The sequence below is a fragment of the Macrobrachium nipponense genome, chromosome 26, assembly GCF_015104395.2.
Source record: "Macrobrachium nipponense isolate FS-2020 chromosome 26, ASM1510439v2, whole genome shotgun sequence".
Lineage (NCBI taxonomy): Eukaryota > Metazoa > Arthropoda > Malacostraca > Decapoda > Palaemonidae > Macrobrachium > Macrobrachium nipponense.
In genome coordinates, this window is record NC_087215.1 from 65,313,980 (window position 1) to 65,330,694 (window position 16,715).

The window sequence follows — 16,715 nt, forward strand, 5'->3', positions numbered from 1 at the left end:
TTTTACCTCTCGAAAAAATCTAGTCTTCCATGATACTGTCACATGCAGTCCATGCCATGACTCCGGCCTTTAAAAATCAAGGATAGCCTGACGAGTGTGTCTAGCCCAGACCCGATGGACACCAGAAGGAGAAAAGTAAAGAAAAAGACGGGGCCTTAACCTGAGTTGGAATATAGATGTTGATGAAGACGGTGGAGAAGGAAAAGATGTATTAGAAGGGATGGGATAGACCGAGCAGTTATTTTTTTATGCTTACATGTTTCCTCTTCCCACATTGACTGTTTGGGAATCAACACTTCAGTTGCTTGGTCTAATTCATTATGTCTTTCCTTCTGCTGCCAAGCTTTGGAATCCCCTTCCTGCTTCGGTTTTTCCTGACCACTGTGAAAGGTCTGTCGCTTCCTTCGTGGTTAACCACATTCCTCTTTCAATCCTCTTCATCTGTTTTGATTTTTCTCTTCTGATCTGATCCAAAGAAGGACACAAAAAAAAAAAAAGAAAGAAAGAAAGAGGGTCGAGCTATCTTCCCAATAGTCTTTACGCTAAAGAAATTTAAAACAAAAAAACAATCTTTTTGTTTTTTCTGTGACAGTTTTGTGACGGCTCGTCATTCTTGTTAATGTTTGTTTATTTTTAGTCAACATTCAGTTGAAATTGTAAAATTCCCAATTAAGCGTTGAATTTTCAGTTGTATCCCCGTCATTAGAAAAACAACTCATTGTGCACACTTACGTCTCGCTTTCACATCCGCGAAGTTTGCGTAGAGTCCTTCCCCAGTCCGCCTTAACGTGCCCCGTCGTGCGTAATGCTTCTAGCGCTCGGGGAGGATAAGCGTCAAATAAATAAAGTGGCACCGTGGGTGTGGTCAATAAAGATCGCGTCACGCGACTTCATTCCCAGACATCTTTTTAACATCTCGCCGCCAAGATTCACAACGAGCATAAAAATATCATCATACTTTTTCAGTTGTCTGTATGACATCACTTCCGCGAAAAATTTTTTTGCCTTCAGTCACGTACCAGCTTCGAATAGATTTGATTCATTCCAATGCTAACATTTTGGGGGACATACTACCCAAAAGAAGCCGCGAAATCTGATCGTGTGGGACCCTCTTGAAGTCGGTAGAACGCAGCGCCGAAAAGACAAGAGAGGAATGTGAAACCAAAACCAAGGTCGACCTTTTCATGATTCGGGGAAATAGTCTATGAAAGTCGAGCTACAAATAAGGAAAGCGGACGCCCCGGGAGCTCGGAGCCTGGCGCGTTATGGATTTGATTCAATTCTTTTTCCAAAGGCGTCGTGGTGACACAGTTTATGGTCGTGGGAAGGCGTTGCCAAGCACCAATTTTTCGTCAAATCTGTAATCCTTGATAAAAAAAAAAAAAAAAAAAAGTATATCACAGCTCTCCTAGGGTTGGCCCGAAGGATTAGATATTTTTACGTGGCTAGGAACCAATTGGTCACTATAGCAACGGGACCTACAGCGTATTGTGGGATCCGAACCACATTATATCGAGAAATGAATTTCTATCGCCAGAAATAAATTTCTCTGATTCCGCGTTGGCCGACCCGAGAATCGAACTTCGGACCACCGGATTAGATAGAGTACGATTTGTTTGTATGAGTGAGTCTGTAGAGAAAAGACTTCCCCTACTTGGTTCTCTCATTTAGATCAACAGACAATTATGTATAAAAGAAGAAATAACATACTCAGGGTGAACGGAATATTAAATAAAGATCATCGTTTTATGATCGTACTAGACAGCTTGTAGTGTTCCTGGTTACGTATGCTCTCGTAAATGGAAAAATGATAGTATGTAGATTTGAAGATTCCCGTCATTTTATATCCTGAAGAGAAAAACAATTATAATAAGGATAATGACGTTGATAGAAACACGTCATGAAATGGGGAGAGTAAGAAGTAGGTTTTAACAGACTTATAAATTTCCCTCTAAGATAAACCAGATACTTTTCCGCCCTTGAACATACTGATTCCAGAAAATGAAGAAATGAATAGCCTTAATTAGACACGACGAGTATTTCACGCAATTTTGAAAGTGTTAAGATCTCAGGTGGTAATATTAATGATAATGATAATAGTAAATTTTATTTCAGCTCAAGGCCATATACTTGCAATATACAAAGTATGCACCAATTAGATCATGAGATAACAGGATAAAAAATGATAAATCGGCAATATCCACACAGTTTCTGAAGAAGTATAAAAGATAGTACTCATAATAATGGTAATGTAACGGTCATAATATTGAGATAAGTAGTTAAAAAAACATTAAAAATTATACTAATTTGTGAAAAGATTGCATAAAATTAAATTCCAGCTAGGTACCTTAGTCATATTAACGTTTCAGTTCGTCATGAAAATATTAATGGTTTGGATACATTTGAAGTTATTGCCTTCAAATTTTTCCAAAACCGTTCATATTTTCCTGACGAACTGAAACGTTAATATTAGATCATCCTGAAGATGTATCAAAATGATGTATAGATGGAAGCAGTTTAGATTCGAAGATAGAAGATTTCCATTTGGCCTGAGTATTTATCATCTGTGTTTTGTATATCTGTACGAAATGTAAAGAGACTCAGTTTATATCAGGAAAACTTTCTCTCCTCTTGCATGACAACGCATTTTTTTGAAACTGGACGCTTGAAATAACACGTTTCTTTATGCTTACATGCATTTTTGTTGAGTTACGTTTATGATCTTTTATTCGTGTTTGTCTTCGCTCTTTTCAAATTTTCCCAAACGGGGATTCTTTACCGCGAAAGCTTCCTTTCTACGTTAGTGGCTTTTTTTGGCCTAGAGTCATTTGAATGTTTGTGCATTTTGAAGAATAAGAGATAATCTCCAAGCAATATTATCTATGAAATGAGCAAAGAGTAGATCATTCCATTAAATTATAATCATGTAACCGAACTGTTAGTTAGCTCTTACGAATGGTCGAAAGGCTTAGGAGTCCACTAAACTAATTATCTACTCTGTCTCCAACCCTTCGCTCACGGAAGCTGCCATTTTCATAACAGAGGCAAAAATAGCAGCCAATTGCCACTTTTAGCAGTGATTGATAAACAGAGCTGATTGATCTCTCTGCACCTCTTAGCTTCTCTTTCAAGATGGTCCCCAACAACAAAGAATTTTGTCATTTCAAGGATGATACGTGAAGGGTCCTCATTCGTCGACTTTCCCCAATCCTACAAATAGATTTAATTTAATTTCTTCCTTGTGTGCACCGTTTGCAGCGGCGATGGCCAGCAAGAGAATTTTAGGCGCACATGCATTTAACCCTGTCATACTTCGACGGCGCAAAATGATGTCACCCAGTTCTCACCTGTTGGGATTCTGATTACGTCATGTGTAGGAAAAATCTTGTACGTCATCACATTATAACAGACAAGGTTAACAGCAGATTTTTTTTTTAGAAAACCTTCAGTCCTTACCTTATAATGACACGGCGCAATTTCGTAGGTTTCTTGAGTTACAGTTTTTGCACGTGTCGATATTTATGTCTAGTTGTATTTGTGATAAATTCGACAAATTCTCTTTTTTTCATTTTCTAATAGAACGGCGTACTATTGCATTAAAGCTTATTTTGCAAGCTTATGACCCTTCGGCCTTAGGCTCATTCAATGTGAATAGTCCTTCATCTTGAATAATGAAGATGTAAGTTATTGCCAGACTAACCTTATTGACTTTGTCTTCTAAATCTCATCCATTTATAGGCGGTAGAAGCATCAGCCATTACGATAACAATAGTTCAGGTAAACATTGAAGACTTAAACTGTAATTCAGCTCTCTCCCTAAATTCCACTGATTGTCAGTCACCAAATACCTTCACACATTATGTTTAAACTTTCTTTGCCCTTTCTCTTTTATAGACATCGCAAAGAGTGAGTTAGTTATGTTTCATTTTTAGGCCTATTTGAATTATTTATCGACGCCATTCCTTCTACACAGAATTCAGAAGGAGTCTGTCAGTATTATTTCTTTTTATTCCTGTCTATTTGAACTACTTATCGACGCCCCTCCTCCTCCACAGGATGCAGAAGGAATCTGTCATCGAGCGGGAGATTCGTCTCGCCCGGGAGAGGGAAGAGGCCTTCAGGCGCGAGAAAGGTCTGCTCCAGAACTCCGCCGGCAATGTCGCCAACCGACCAAATAACAACAACAACAATAACACCACCACAACCAACAACAACAACAATACAATATTTTCGCGGCCCTCTGCCTTCGCCAAGGAAGACCCCAGGGACGTCCAGCACCGCATGGCAACTTCCAGAATACAGCTGGAGATCCAGGAGACCTGCGAGAAGGAAAAGGAACTGCGGGATGCTGGAAAGATACTGACCACCTCCGAGGAGACAGTTGATGCGAAAGTAGGTTGATCGTTTTTGACAGAAAATCATTCGGACTTTGAAAGTTGTTGATGATGACTTAAACTGCTGGTTGTTATTGAGAAATCATATGGTTGACATGTTTTATCTAGTTGGTGCTAAAGCAGAAATCTTATTTTGGAATTAGTTGTGTAACATCCCAGTTCCGTATGTTATTTACTTTAATATATTTGTTTTAAAGCTTACACGAGGATTTGATGAAAAATACATTTTATTTGAAAAACCTGTAAAAGCCCGAAGGAAAAAATTCTTAATGGCAGAGAAACCGGAAGTCAAGAATAATGTTGTGGTAAGCCAAATAACGTAGACGTTTGCTACTGAACCAAAACACCAAAATATTTGTTGATGGTAAAACCTTTTTCATTGTAACATTAGGTGTATTATATATCGTATTTACTCTGTAGTGTCATTTGCTTCAAAGCCTTGTGGTTGAAAGCAGCTGAGTAGTCACATTTGCCAAGCAAATTAGTCAGCAATGATTAATTGTATAATTGACCCCATGACATGCACATTTAACCCTTCTCTGGGCTGTTAAAGGTCCTTCAACTCTAGATATTTTGAGTATATGATACCTCAAGTCATGTTACTTCCTTCCACGTGCAGTTCCACGCTGGACGAGTGGTTTTCGAGCTGGGCTGCCAATCCGGTGGTCCCAGGTTCGATTCCCGGCTCGGTCAACGCGGAATCAGAGAAATTTATTTCTGGTGATAGAAGTTCATTTCTCGATATAGTGTGGTTCGGATACCACAATAAGCTGTAGGTCCCGTTGCTAGGTAACCAATTGGTTCCTAGCCACGTAAAAATATCTAATCCTTCGGGCCAGCCCTAGGAGAGCTGTTAATCAGCTCAGTGGTCTGGTAAAACTAAGATATACTTAACTTTTCCTTCCACGTGCTTGCTTGTAAACTTCCCCGGTATTTGTTCAAAATGGATACGTCAATCTCAGATGTAGAAAAGGGGTACCTAAATAATCTAGAGCTGTGGCGAGGTCAATGCCATGATATTTTTGTCGCAACCATCCGATACTCTTCCTAATCCCTGACCTCTAATCTTGCAATTTGTAGGTGACCCGTATGTCTGACTTCACTGACCTGAGCCAGATTGATAGTGCTTGGAACCGAACACCCACGTCATCATCCACTTCTTCGTCGCCTTCTCCAAGAAGCCAAAGTGTCAGCGGCCCTGCCCCTAACCTAAAGCGAAGCCCTTCTCCTAGGAGCCCGTCCTCCCCCGTGCCCTCATTTAACCTGGCTCCTCCTCCTCCTCCTTCTAGAGGCATGACCAAAAGCCTGTCCACTACTAACCTGGCTAGCCCCACGACCCCTACTGGAGTGCGAGCACCCAAGGGCCTCATGCAGAAGTTCATTGCGTCCAGAGGAAAGATGACCACCTCAGCTTTCTCCTCCCCACCTCCCAACAACCTGCACATAACCTCGACCTCTCGGGGCATCCCCACGAGGCCCATGAGAGTAGAACCAAAGGTGGATTAGTCTTACGACTCTGCATTTGCTTGTTGTCGTCTGTTCAAAATTCTGTACTTTTGAAATACTGGAAAATGTTATATTTCCTTTGGTGGAAAATGTATGCTAAACAATTAGGATTTTCAATCAATTGAGAGACGCAAGAAGAAACTAGCTTGCAAAATAAATCCTCAGTTACTAATGTATTTTGTTATGTCAGCAGGCGGCGGTATTACAGCGTGAGACGATTTCAAGATTGAAACCCGCACCACAGACTAATGGAGATGCGGATCCCGCGCCTGCAACAACCAATAGCAACCAAGCCCAGCCATTCCGCCGGTCTTATTGTACAGCAGAAGAAAAGATTCAGTTAGAGTTGCGGGAGATGCAACAACGAGAGGAGGAGTTAAGGTAAGGTTCAATTCAGTCCCTTCGTGTTACTTGGGAGTAGTTGTAAGAACATCATTATTCCAGTAACAGTTTCTGCAAAAATAGTATTGCCCGCTTGACTAGGTAGTCCGATATATCCTTAAAAAAATGAATTACATATACCACACAACGGATTTTGCATCTTGTTCTTTAATTTTGGCAACACGATGTTTTGTTATGATATAAGAAGATGGAACGTTTGCCGTATCGTAGGATTCTAGAAATTCTAGAGTTGTCATTTATTTTTCCAGACGTCATCGTGCCCGCTTGTTAGCGCAGTCACAACCCAATCTTGCCGGCCTAGCTCTGGACGAAGAAGACTTCGAGCCACATGAAGACGCAGCAGACTCACTTCACGAAATGAATGGCCTGCGTGCAGTTCTTTCTAACCCGAACCTCCTGGAAGACGAGCCAGAGCAGACACAGGTAATACTGAAAATCAGTACAGTACTATTTGCATGTAACAGACAGGATCAAGTGTTGATGGGATGAGTACGTGCCTGGAAAATGATGTTCATCATGGCTTGTGGACAGGTAAAACTTTTGCCATCACTGGCAGGATTATGAAAGACTGTGAGTTCTCCGACCTTCCTAATTATGGAATAGGAGAAAAATGTAAAATTGTTAAACTCCAAAAGTAAGCAGAAAATGAGTAGCTAATTGGATGTGAGTCCTGATGGTCAAAATAGATTTAAAGTATCTTTATGATTGGTGCATAGGTGGTCCCTTATTCCAAAAACATATTTTCGCTTGCTCGGGGAGTAAGCCTACAAACTGCTTTGTTGTTGTTGTTGTTCTTGCTGGGTTAGGAAAGTCCTATGGAAAAGCCTAAAAGGGTTAAACAGGTCTGAAAAAGGTGTATCGCGTTGAATTAAAGACACAGGAATTTTAGGATAGGATATTTATGATTTATTTATTAGAATGAAACTAAAAAGTAATTTGCATGTTAACAGTATAGAACAATTATTTCTTATAACATATAGCATATTTATTTTAATTTTCGTTGCTGAAACAACACGCTATTTGATCTTAGATTTTAGCACGCACTCCGAGTAAGCTGGAAGTCGGATCCCGCCTTGTTCTTTTAAGAGGATGCTCTCCCACTGCTGCCCTAATGTTTAGATAGTTTTCTGGTTTCTAAACTTTGTTTTCATTTTGCATTTTGGGATAGATTGTGCAAATGGACACAGCTGCCTTTTAGTCAATCTAACGCTGGAAAAATTTCAACTGAATTCAGCTTCAAACCCTTGTCATATGACGTGGGTTTCTAGTTATTACATGTCAGTATTATCCAAGTTTAAAATTACCTGGCAAAATGAATATTGCCAAGTAATTTTAAACTTTCATGATACTTACATATACTGCATGTCTCTAATGTACAGAATTAGCAAATAAAAGGACCAGAGACCGACTAAGTAAAAAGTCTAGAGATCTGTAAGGAACCATTTAGACATTTCTCTTGTTCTTATCGAAAAAATCCTTCATGTAGTATTGGATGAGCCTAATTTTTCTAAGTAAATAGAGAAAACAAGCAAGTGTAGGTTATGGATATTAGAGCTTGGCAACATTTTGTCCCGGAATGGAGAGTCATATATAATGAGGAAAACTGTAAGCCTTAGAATAATAAGTTCAGTATGTGGAGACCAGCAGTTTGTTTTTAGCAATAATGCGGAGCTCTTCAACTGAGTGTGGACTTCTTTACTAGTTGTTCTTTACCATGACATTTATGCCCGATTATAGTCTCTTTTTTGGGGACGCTGGTGGGAGCCAAGAAAGCTGAAGGATACTTGGGAACTTTGCAAGAACATTTCATTTTACGATTGTGCCTGTTGTAGAGGTAGATTATTATTATTATAAAGGATTAGCTTGATCTTGGCAAAGATTCTTCTGGAAGTTAAAGATTTTTACAATTTCTTATGAAGCTTTGAGTAATAGGGAAGTCTTGATTTTAAATGGTTGCCTCAAGGATAAACCCAATTCATCTAGTTTTCATACTAGAATTTCGTTTTCAAGTAAGGTCATGGGTTGTGAGGCTTTTTTGACCAGAGATAAGAGTGTTCATCCTTGTTGGAGCAACAAGAGTGAGAATTCTGCAAGAAACATGTGCATTTACTACCATATTTGATGTCTGGTTGTATGTTCCATAGCTTATCTCTCTATATAACAAGATTCCTGTAAGGAAGTTATCCTAGTCCTATGGTTTTTAAAACATTTCTAGTCTGCTGGTGACTCCAATCATTCAAGAAGTAATTTTTAAGGCCATTGGCCTTTTTGTGCATACAGTTTGAAAGTTACATTTTGTTTTTCTGTTTACTTGAGCAACATTCCAATATAGTCATATTTTTTCTTGGGATATGCTTTTCATACTACCCTGGTAGTAGTACATTATATTTAGTTTCTGTGAATTTTGCTTTGTATTTACCACAAAGTGAAGTGCAGCAGTGTCATAATAGACAACAAAATCAAAGTTGTACAGATATAAATTATTACTGATTACTGTAAACCATTGAAAAATTAGTATGTATAACACTTCACTGTATAGTGCGTAATATTTTATTTCCTGATAAGAAAACTGGCAGATGATATCAAAGGCAGTATTTCCTCAAGTACCGTTGCTTATACATTATTAAGAAATTTTGGTTGATCAAGTTCTTGTATTTTCTTTGAACGAGTGCCCTAGTGAAGAAGTTAAGTGGTACCATTTTTAAATATGCAACTTGGCTTCTGTTCTAACCGTCCTCTGAAAATGGATAAGCAAATTAACGTGTGTCTAAGCAAATGTTATCTTTTCATTATATCCCTCTAGCAGCAGTTGGAAAGGGAGGAAAGGATTATTTGGGTTTAGAGGTGAGCCTGCTGTGGAGTAGGATAGTATTATTAAATGTCAGAGTTCCTGACTTGTTATTTTAATATCACCCTGTAGTTACTATATTTCTCATCATTAGTTTTCATGCGCTTCAAGTTCAGAACCTAATTAGACATGGATTTGACCCAAAGAATTCCCTTAGATAATATGCGGTGTTATGTTCTCATATATGTTCTTATATACCTTATAAATATGCCAGTTTACCCTTGAATTGTGCACTAATGGATTAGTACTGTAATTAAATCATCAATGTTACTAGGAAAGCTAAATTTAGTTGTAGTCCATGTAATTGTAGCCCCGCCCCTTATTTTTTAAAGTACTATTCCTGTTCTGCCAGCATCCAGGAAATATATATCCTTATTTTAAAGACTTTGTTATTTATATACATGTTATGCATCTGCACCATAGTTTATTAAGGATACCAGTACGTCTTCCTCACTTAATAGCTGTGGTTTTTTGTTTTAGTGCATTCAAATGTTTTTGGAAAAAATTTTCATTTGCTGCTGTCTTACCTAGCAATCACTTCTATCAGGCTTTCTTTCTCCCCTCCATCTTCTTTCCCCTCCTCTATCTTCTTTCCCCCCCTCCATCTTCTTTCCCCTCCTCTATCTTCTTTCCCCCCCTCCATCTTCTTTCCCCCCCTCCATCTTCCCTGTGACATACATTTTTCAGTCTTCTAATAGATACTGTGTCATTTTTTTTTATCATGCCACCATTAGCTGCAAAGTTCTATGTCCACTGCTATAAAAATACGATCTTCATTTTCATCCATTTTTTTACCGATCCCTACGAGTGATCTAAAGCATTGCTTAATTTAAAAATACGATCTTCATTTTCATCCATTTTTTTACCGATCCCTACGAGTGATCTAAAGCATTGCTTAATTTGAAAAGTTTAGTCCCAGTTATAATGTGAATAAGTATTAGTCATAGAAAGTGGGAATGAAAGGCATGCTTGATAAAGTACTTCAAAGAGGGATTTCACGTTCCTTATTCAGCAATATGAGAAGGATAGTGGAGGCTTTATTGATAATGTCAATATTTTTTTTAACAGGCCGTTGAAAAGGGGGTTAGGCGTCGAAGTGCCCTGATCGCTCAGTGGGAAAACCGTATCCAAAAGGCTGACACGTGAGCCTGTATTACAGGTAAGTTGTTTAAAGCTGGCCCTGATGTCTGAAAATAGAAAGGAATATTGGAAGGATTTTGCTTGAAATATTATATGGTATACCTTAATTCTTGAGATTGAATCAGTTTTAAATGAAACTCTGTAGTACGATGTTTCTTGCAAAAGCTTTGAGGTATTTTGCGTTTTCCCTTGTTAGTTAGTGAATAGTCATCTATGTAGGTTGTTACTTAATATATATTTCCATTGAGGAAAGTGTTTACGAATGTCTCTGGCAAGATAAAGTGGGAGAAATGACTGACGATTTAGCTTGTCCATTGCTTGTGTGCCTTTTTTTTTTACTTTTCAAATAATTCCTTCTCAAACGAACCTGAATTTGTTATGATTATCGAAATATATGAAACACTCGGTCTCATTAGCTCCTTCTCCATCAAATGTTATTTCATCCCTTTGTGCATAACATGGCCTCATTTCTGTTTTTCTTTGATTTAAGTGAATTCTTCATAGATTGTGAATTCTGTTATGCAAAAGTTTTGTTACGTTCTGCTGTTTTGTTTGTTAAAAGAACATCCCCTGCGTATTCTAAGCCTGTGACGGTTTTACAGTTACTCCAATCTAAACATGCACCTCATTTTCCAACAACGTTTTCCATTATAAAATCCTCGAAAAAGGCTCACATCTAATGTGACACAACATTTCCCTGCAAATTCACCTGACAAAACTCCCTCATCATTAACTTTTTGCATCTGGTTCATTCATGCATGGTTTAATTTAATTTATCATATTTAGCAGTACTAATACTATAGTATATTCACATCCACCGGACATCTGATGTCTAGGCCAGTCCCTTACGACGCTCCTGATTGGCTGTTGATAAGCCAATCACAGGGCTGGAAGGTCTCAGTCTCTCCCGAGAGTTCACATGGGCAGGATGTATGTTCCACCTCCTGAGGGATACTTTAGAAAGACTTATCCCTCAGGAGAGGTGGAGCATACAGCCTTCCTATGTGAACTCTCTCGAGAGACTGAGACTTTCCAGCCCAGTGATTGGCTTATCAACAGCCAATTAGGAGCGTCGTAAGGGACTGGCCTAGACATCAGATGTACGGGTGATGTGAATCTACTATAGATATGCAATTCTTTCAATAATATTGGTCTGTAGAGAGTTAAATGCCCTCTCGTAGTCAAAGAAGCCATCCGAAGAGGATTTTCAAATTCATTACACTGCTGAAGTATTTGATCTCTGCAGTTTCTGCCTTTTCCAGAACAAACTAGAGAAAGAAGTTGAAAACTTGGAGATTTGTAATGATTTCTTCTTCTTCTTCTTCTTCTTTTCAGATGCATTAGTTACTTGTGTTTGAGCAAGTTCAGCCATATGCAGACAGCAGGCCAGCTCACTTGTGGCAGCCATTAGCTGAGTGGAACTTGCAGCTTTACTTATGATATAGATTTGGTCTGTATATTTAACTATGCTAGAATGGTCAGTCTATTTTTCTGTTTGCTTATATATTTTTTACTAATTGAAACGTTGAAGAAAATGCTACCATTGATGTCAGCTGGCTGCTGTGGCCATGATTGTGATTTATAGTGTGATATAGTTTTTTTTTTTATTCACAAGTAATTGAAATGCTTTTCAGTGTTATTAGCAGGGTTGTAGATGAGGGCTAGTTTCTATAACCGATACTGTAAGTTTATCACTTACAAAACTGCAAGTCTTTTACCTTCTATGAAGATCTATTTTAATTGTGTACAGTAAATACCTTTAGGTTTTTTTTTGTCTTAACAAATTGTAGATTAACACTTTTGGGGTAATTTATATACATTATATAAATACAGTATATATTAGAAGAGGATTCTTCTCTCCATAGCCTTATTTGTACATATGTAGAATATGCAGTGTTATTAAGCGGTAATTAATCATTATAGGATTATCTTTTTAATCAGCTGCAATGTATTTGTAATGTTGATTAAATCCTTTGTATGTTATTTTAGAAAATAACGTAGATTAAGGTTATATGAGATGCTGTAACGGCGAGTCTGCAGGCGGAATTTTCAGACAGGGGCCCTGGGCCCTCAGCTGTATACCACTTTGCACAAATAAAAAGCTTCCAGTCTAAAATAAGGACAAACCTTCTTGTTTTTTTTTTTTATTTCCAACCTTTACTAGACTAAGTTGACAGGATGTCACACATTTATCTCCTGATTAAAACGAGAACCTGTTTATGTTCAAATTTTGAGTCAGATTCAAGTGTTGTCAATCTGGAAATAAAACTTCCAAGTTAAGTGGAAATTTGAACTTGACGGTTGTTTGCCCGAAAGGACGCACAACCTCCCATGACACAGAAGTAAACGCATTTCTATAAAATGATGCCTTCCTGTGCTGTTGAATTGAATATAAATTAATCAATAGTAGCATAAGCACATATTTTATTTGAAGAACTCATTCTCATTTTCAATTCACTTATATCAGAACATTGTATCTTCGTACTTGTGTGGTAGAACTGGTTCTTGCTCAACCAAGACCGCACATTTATGTATGGCCAAAATGAAGGTTCTCAAATTCCCATAGTTTTCTTAAATTTCTTCCACATATTCAAAGCTGTGTACTAAATACGCTGTATATCTAAAGAATGAACGTTATATCTACATTATTTACGCAAAAATAATTTGGTCATATTAAATTATAAAGGAAAAGTATAGGATCTCGGTAGTAATTGCTGACTAATATAACAATTTATTTTTTTTACCAACCAATAGATGTCCTCAGTAGTCTCCAGAAAACTATTCAACTCTATAGGATGGGGTAACACTTCAATGGTTATTGTCGGTTTTTTTACATTTGTTGGTTTTATTGCGTTTTGATATCCACGTCAACAATCTTATGAAAGTTTGTGCATTACTTGTACCAAATAAAACTGCTGTCATTACATGCATTGGTGTATTTATCATGACATGCATTGTATATTTATATACCAAGGATTTTAACTTCAACTGCTTGTGATTATGGACTCCTCTCATCCATACATCTCACATGTTTCTCTTTTGCATTTCTTACCATGTGGATCAAAACGCAGGTTCTTTAATAATTCCAGTTTACTTGAGAAGAAAGGTACTGGCTTGAACTTGATATTTTGCCCGAGCAAAAGTTCACGTAAACGTTCGGGGATGTGATGTTGATGATGAATGAAGTGAAATCAGAAAAACATTTCTAAACTTTTTTTGGAAGGTAACTTTCATAGGCTACCTTTGTTGACTCTGGAGATTGGTGCATATAGGCTACTCAAATGAAGGCCCCATTTCCCGTCTGTAGAACTTGACTTGACGCCACAGTAGGTCTTAGTTGCTGTCTGTTCACATGCTGTAACGTTTAACACTGTTACACTGTTTTAACACTCGTAGGATTTCCATATATTAAATGAAATTCGTGAGTTGTGTCATTTCTCTCGACTACGCCTCAATTAGCAATGGTAAGCACTTTTTTTGACATTTTGTTTACAATACCAGGAATTATGCAATCATGCTCCATGGGCAGTTGTGAGTTTAAAAAGTTACCATAGCCCTTGTACGCTTATCTCTCTCTCGCTTATCTTTCTCTTACCTCATGTACGTAGTGTATTCTATTCATGCCTTGACTTTACTTCCGACAGGACGATTTTTGAAAATCTGTCCTCGTAGATGTATGTTTAGTATTGAGAACGCAGATCCTTAATGTTCCATCACTTTGAGTTTGTGGTTATGATGACATTCTGATGGCTCTCGTACCAGAGATCTCCCGAACATTGCATAGAAATAGTCTGATATAGATTACTTGATCATGAGAAGAGTGTGGGTAATGAAATAAGGATGATGGCAAGTACAGCAACATTCCTTTACCTTTACTATATATTTAAAACTTGTTGGATCACGTCCGAAGTGTCTTTTGAATGGCTGGAAAATGTCAGTCTCATTAAGTTAAAGATATCAAACTAATTTATATCCCTTTTCTTTGCTGTTGAATAGTTAATAAGAAACTCGTCTCGTGCCTGATCAAATAGATAGAATGATAATCATGAAAAATTGTTTAAACGAACAAAGAATCCACCTATAATTCGTACTAAACTAATGATCATAGGGTTGATTCCCATGACAACGATCCAGCATCTCAGTATTTCACGAATTATTTGCAAAAGGGTTAAATAACAAAATGAATACTGAACGATTTATTTTTTAGATTTCCCATTTTCTTGGAGAGGGATGGCAGGATGTTACTAGGGTTACATATAGAGCATCGTTCTGCGCATCTACATCTTCAACTCAGCTGGGAGGAAAGAATATTGCGTTGTCGTAAACCTTGTAAGTGAAACGTAAATACAATTTTACTTCAAACTTTGCCAGTATTTTCGAGTTAGGATACCTAACCATAATGAATTCGGAGACGATATCTTTCCAATAAATGATGAAATACGCCAGAATTCATCTATAAGCTGTTATTCTAGAAGTTGTTATAATCCACTGATTAACCACAAGATTCTGTATTCCAATTATGTACGAGCAAATATTGGTTCTCCTGTATAGTACGTCATGACTTGAAATGTATCGCCAAGTCAACATTACGAAGCTCCTTGGAGATTTCAAAATTTTATTGATAATAAGTCTTATTTAGCCTTTATGTATAAACAGAAATGACAGGAGTAGTTTTCTTTCATAACTAAGCTATTACAGTATTATTTTACAATACATTGTAAGAGTAATAACCGTAGTACTTCTTTCCAATTCATAAGGAAGCCTGAATATGAGTAACCCGTTTTCTTTCACTCGCTATTGTCGAAGTTTCCCGTTCTCTGCAGTGCTTGGAGCGTAATGGATAACTCGTGTAATCGCAAGATAGATGAAGAAACTGAGAAGAGTGCAAAATCTTTTTCTCATATGCTTTAATGTAGACTTCTATGAGGCCTCTCAGAGTTAGTCAGCTGCTAAACTAATGATGTGTGATCAATATCGGAAAAAATAATGATAGGGAAGTGTCTTTGACTGAAGTATCCATAGGAGAAGAAGCAAGACTTTAAAGCACATCATGGGCAACAATGCCAAATGAATCCATTCCATTTATCTTGTGCTGTAGATTATCATGAGTTTTTTCCAGGGCCAGAATCAGCTGTTAGTCAGTCTATATGTTTTTCTTGGTAATATTAGGTAACTATGAAAGAAATCACCCTTAAAATGAAGATGAATTCATTGTAATATTCACACTGGAATTTAAATTGCATATTTACCCAACAGCCAACCTAACCTAGTGTACATCAGTAGCCTAATCATGTCAACAGTAAACCTAACACTATCAGCAGTACCATAACCATGTCAGCAGTAATTTGCAATGGAAATGAAGCTATCTTGCAAAACATATCAAAATCAACTAGAAAAACTATATTTTCTTGTCATTTAGAGGCGACAATTGTATTTCAAATAAATACCTTAAAGTTATATTTGCATATCTTGAAAATCTCTAGAAATATGAAATAAACATACCAATTCCTATCACTGTCATACAATTCGTGAATATTGGGTCTCCATGCCTTTTCCAGATAGGCTACTCACAGCAACTTTGATATACTGTATATATACTGTAGTTATGTTATATTCTCAGCAGCTTACCCTTGGGTTGTAGTTATAATTGTTTACGTTAATTTTTCATTAATACGCAACTATTTAGCAAACCAAAGTTGTTTCATCAGGAAGGATGGATCTTGTGGGAGCATTCATATGGGAGAGCATAAGTAGGTTAGTTAAGTTAGAGTGTTTTACTTTAATTTCAAGTTCACTAACCTTTTAATCTATGATTGAATTTTCCTATATGTATGGATAAAAGCATTCAAAATAAAAAAAAATTACATGCAAACCAGCATATCTGCTCCCACAAGATCCATTCTTACCGTTTCATCTATGTTTCTGCATTATATGCCCATAATTGTTCAATCTTTAAAATGAAATCTTGTAATTGGTACCAACACCCCACATAGTATTCCAAAGTAAATTTACCATTTGGCAGCAAATGTACGCAGTAATACAGTAGTAATAAATTGGCAAAACAAGTTGTGAAAACCTATGATATTTGCTTGTACTGTACATGATGCAAAAAGAAACATGGTTCAAGTCAATTAGAATAATTGTTTCAATTTTTTTTTAGGAATGTGCATGCTTCTTGCAGAAATGGCATTTTACTAGAAAATACCAGGCAGAAGTGTTGGTTACATTACCTTCATAAAAGGGTGCCAATTGAATATGCATTTTTGAGAACTCCCACAATTGGGCTATGAGATTTTAATAAATTGTTATAAATGGGTTCTGACTTGATCAAGAGCTTAATAAATAATTATAAAATATAATAAACTGTATTCATTCCTCTAGGCTCTTAGATTTGTCTGACACATATGTATTGTTTTATGTACAGT

The 16,715-nt window shown here is 37.2% G+C and overlaps 1 protein-coding gene across 3 annotated transcripts in view; it reads left to right on the forward strand.

Moving 5' to 3' along the window:
• Positions 1-12,421, forward strand: part of LOC135200351 (microtubule-associated protein futsch-like) — a 427,183-nt gene extending 414,762 nt beyond the window's left edge. For 2 of the 3 annotated variants that reach the window (XM_064228942.1, XM_064228940.1), the window contains exons 8-13: positions 4,056-4,392; positions 5,475-5,891; positions 6,091-6,281; positions 6,551-6,725; positions 10,219-10,309; positions 11,626-12,421. In XM_064228942.1, coding sequence (XP_064085012.1) covers positions 4,056-4,392; positions 5,475-5,891; positions 6,091-6,281; positions 6,551-6,725; positions 10,219-10,296 — 1,198 coding nt within the window. In that variant the 3' untranslated portion in view covers positions 10,297-10,309; positions 11,626-12,421. The remainder of the gene's footprint in view (positions 1-4,055; positions 4,393-5,474; positions 5,892-6,090; positions 6,282-6,550; positions 6,726-10,218; positions 10,310-11,625) is intronic. The other variant, XM_064228941.1, reaches the window with a different exon arrangement.
• The last annotated feature ends 4,294 nt before the right edge of the window (positions 12,422-16,715 follow it).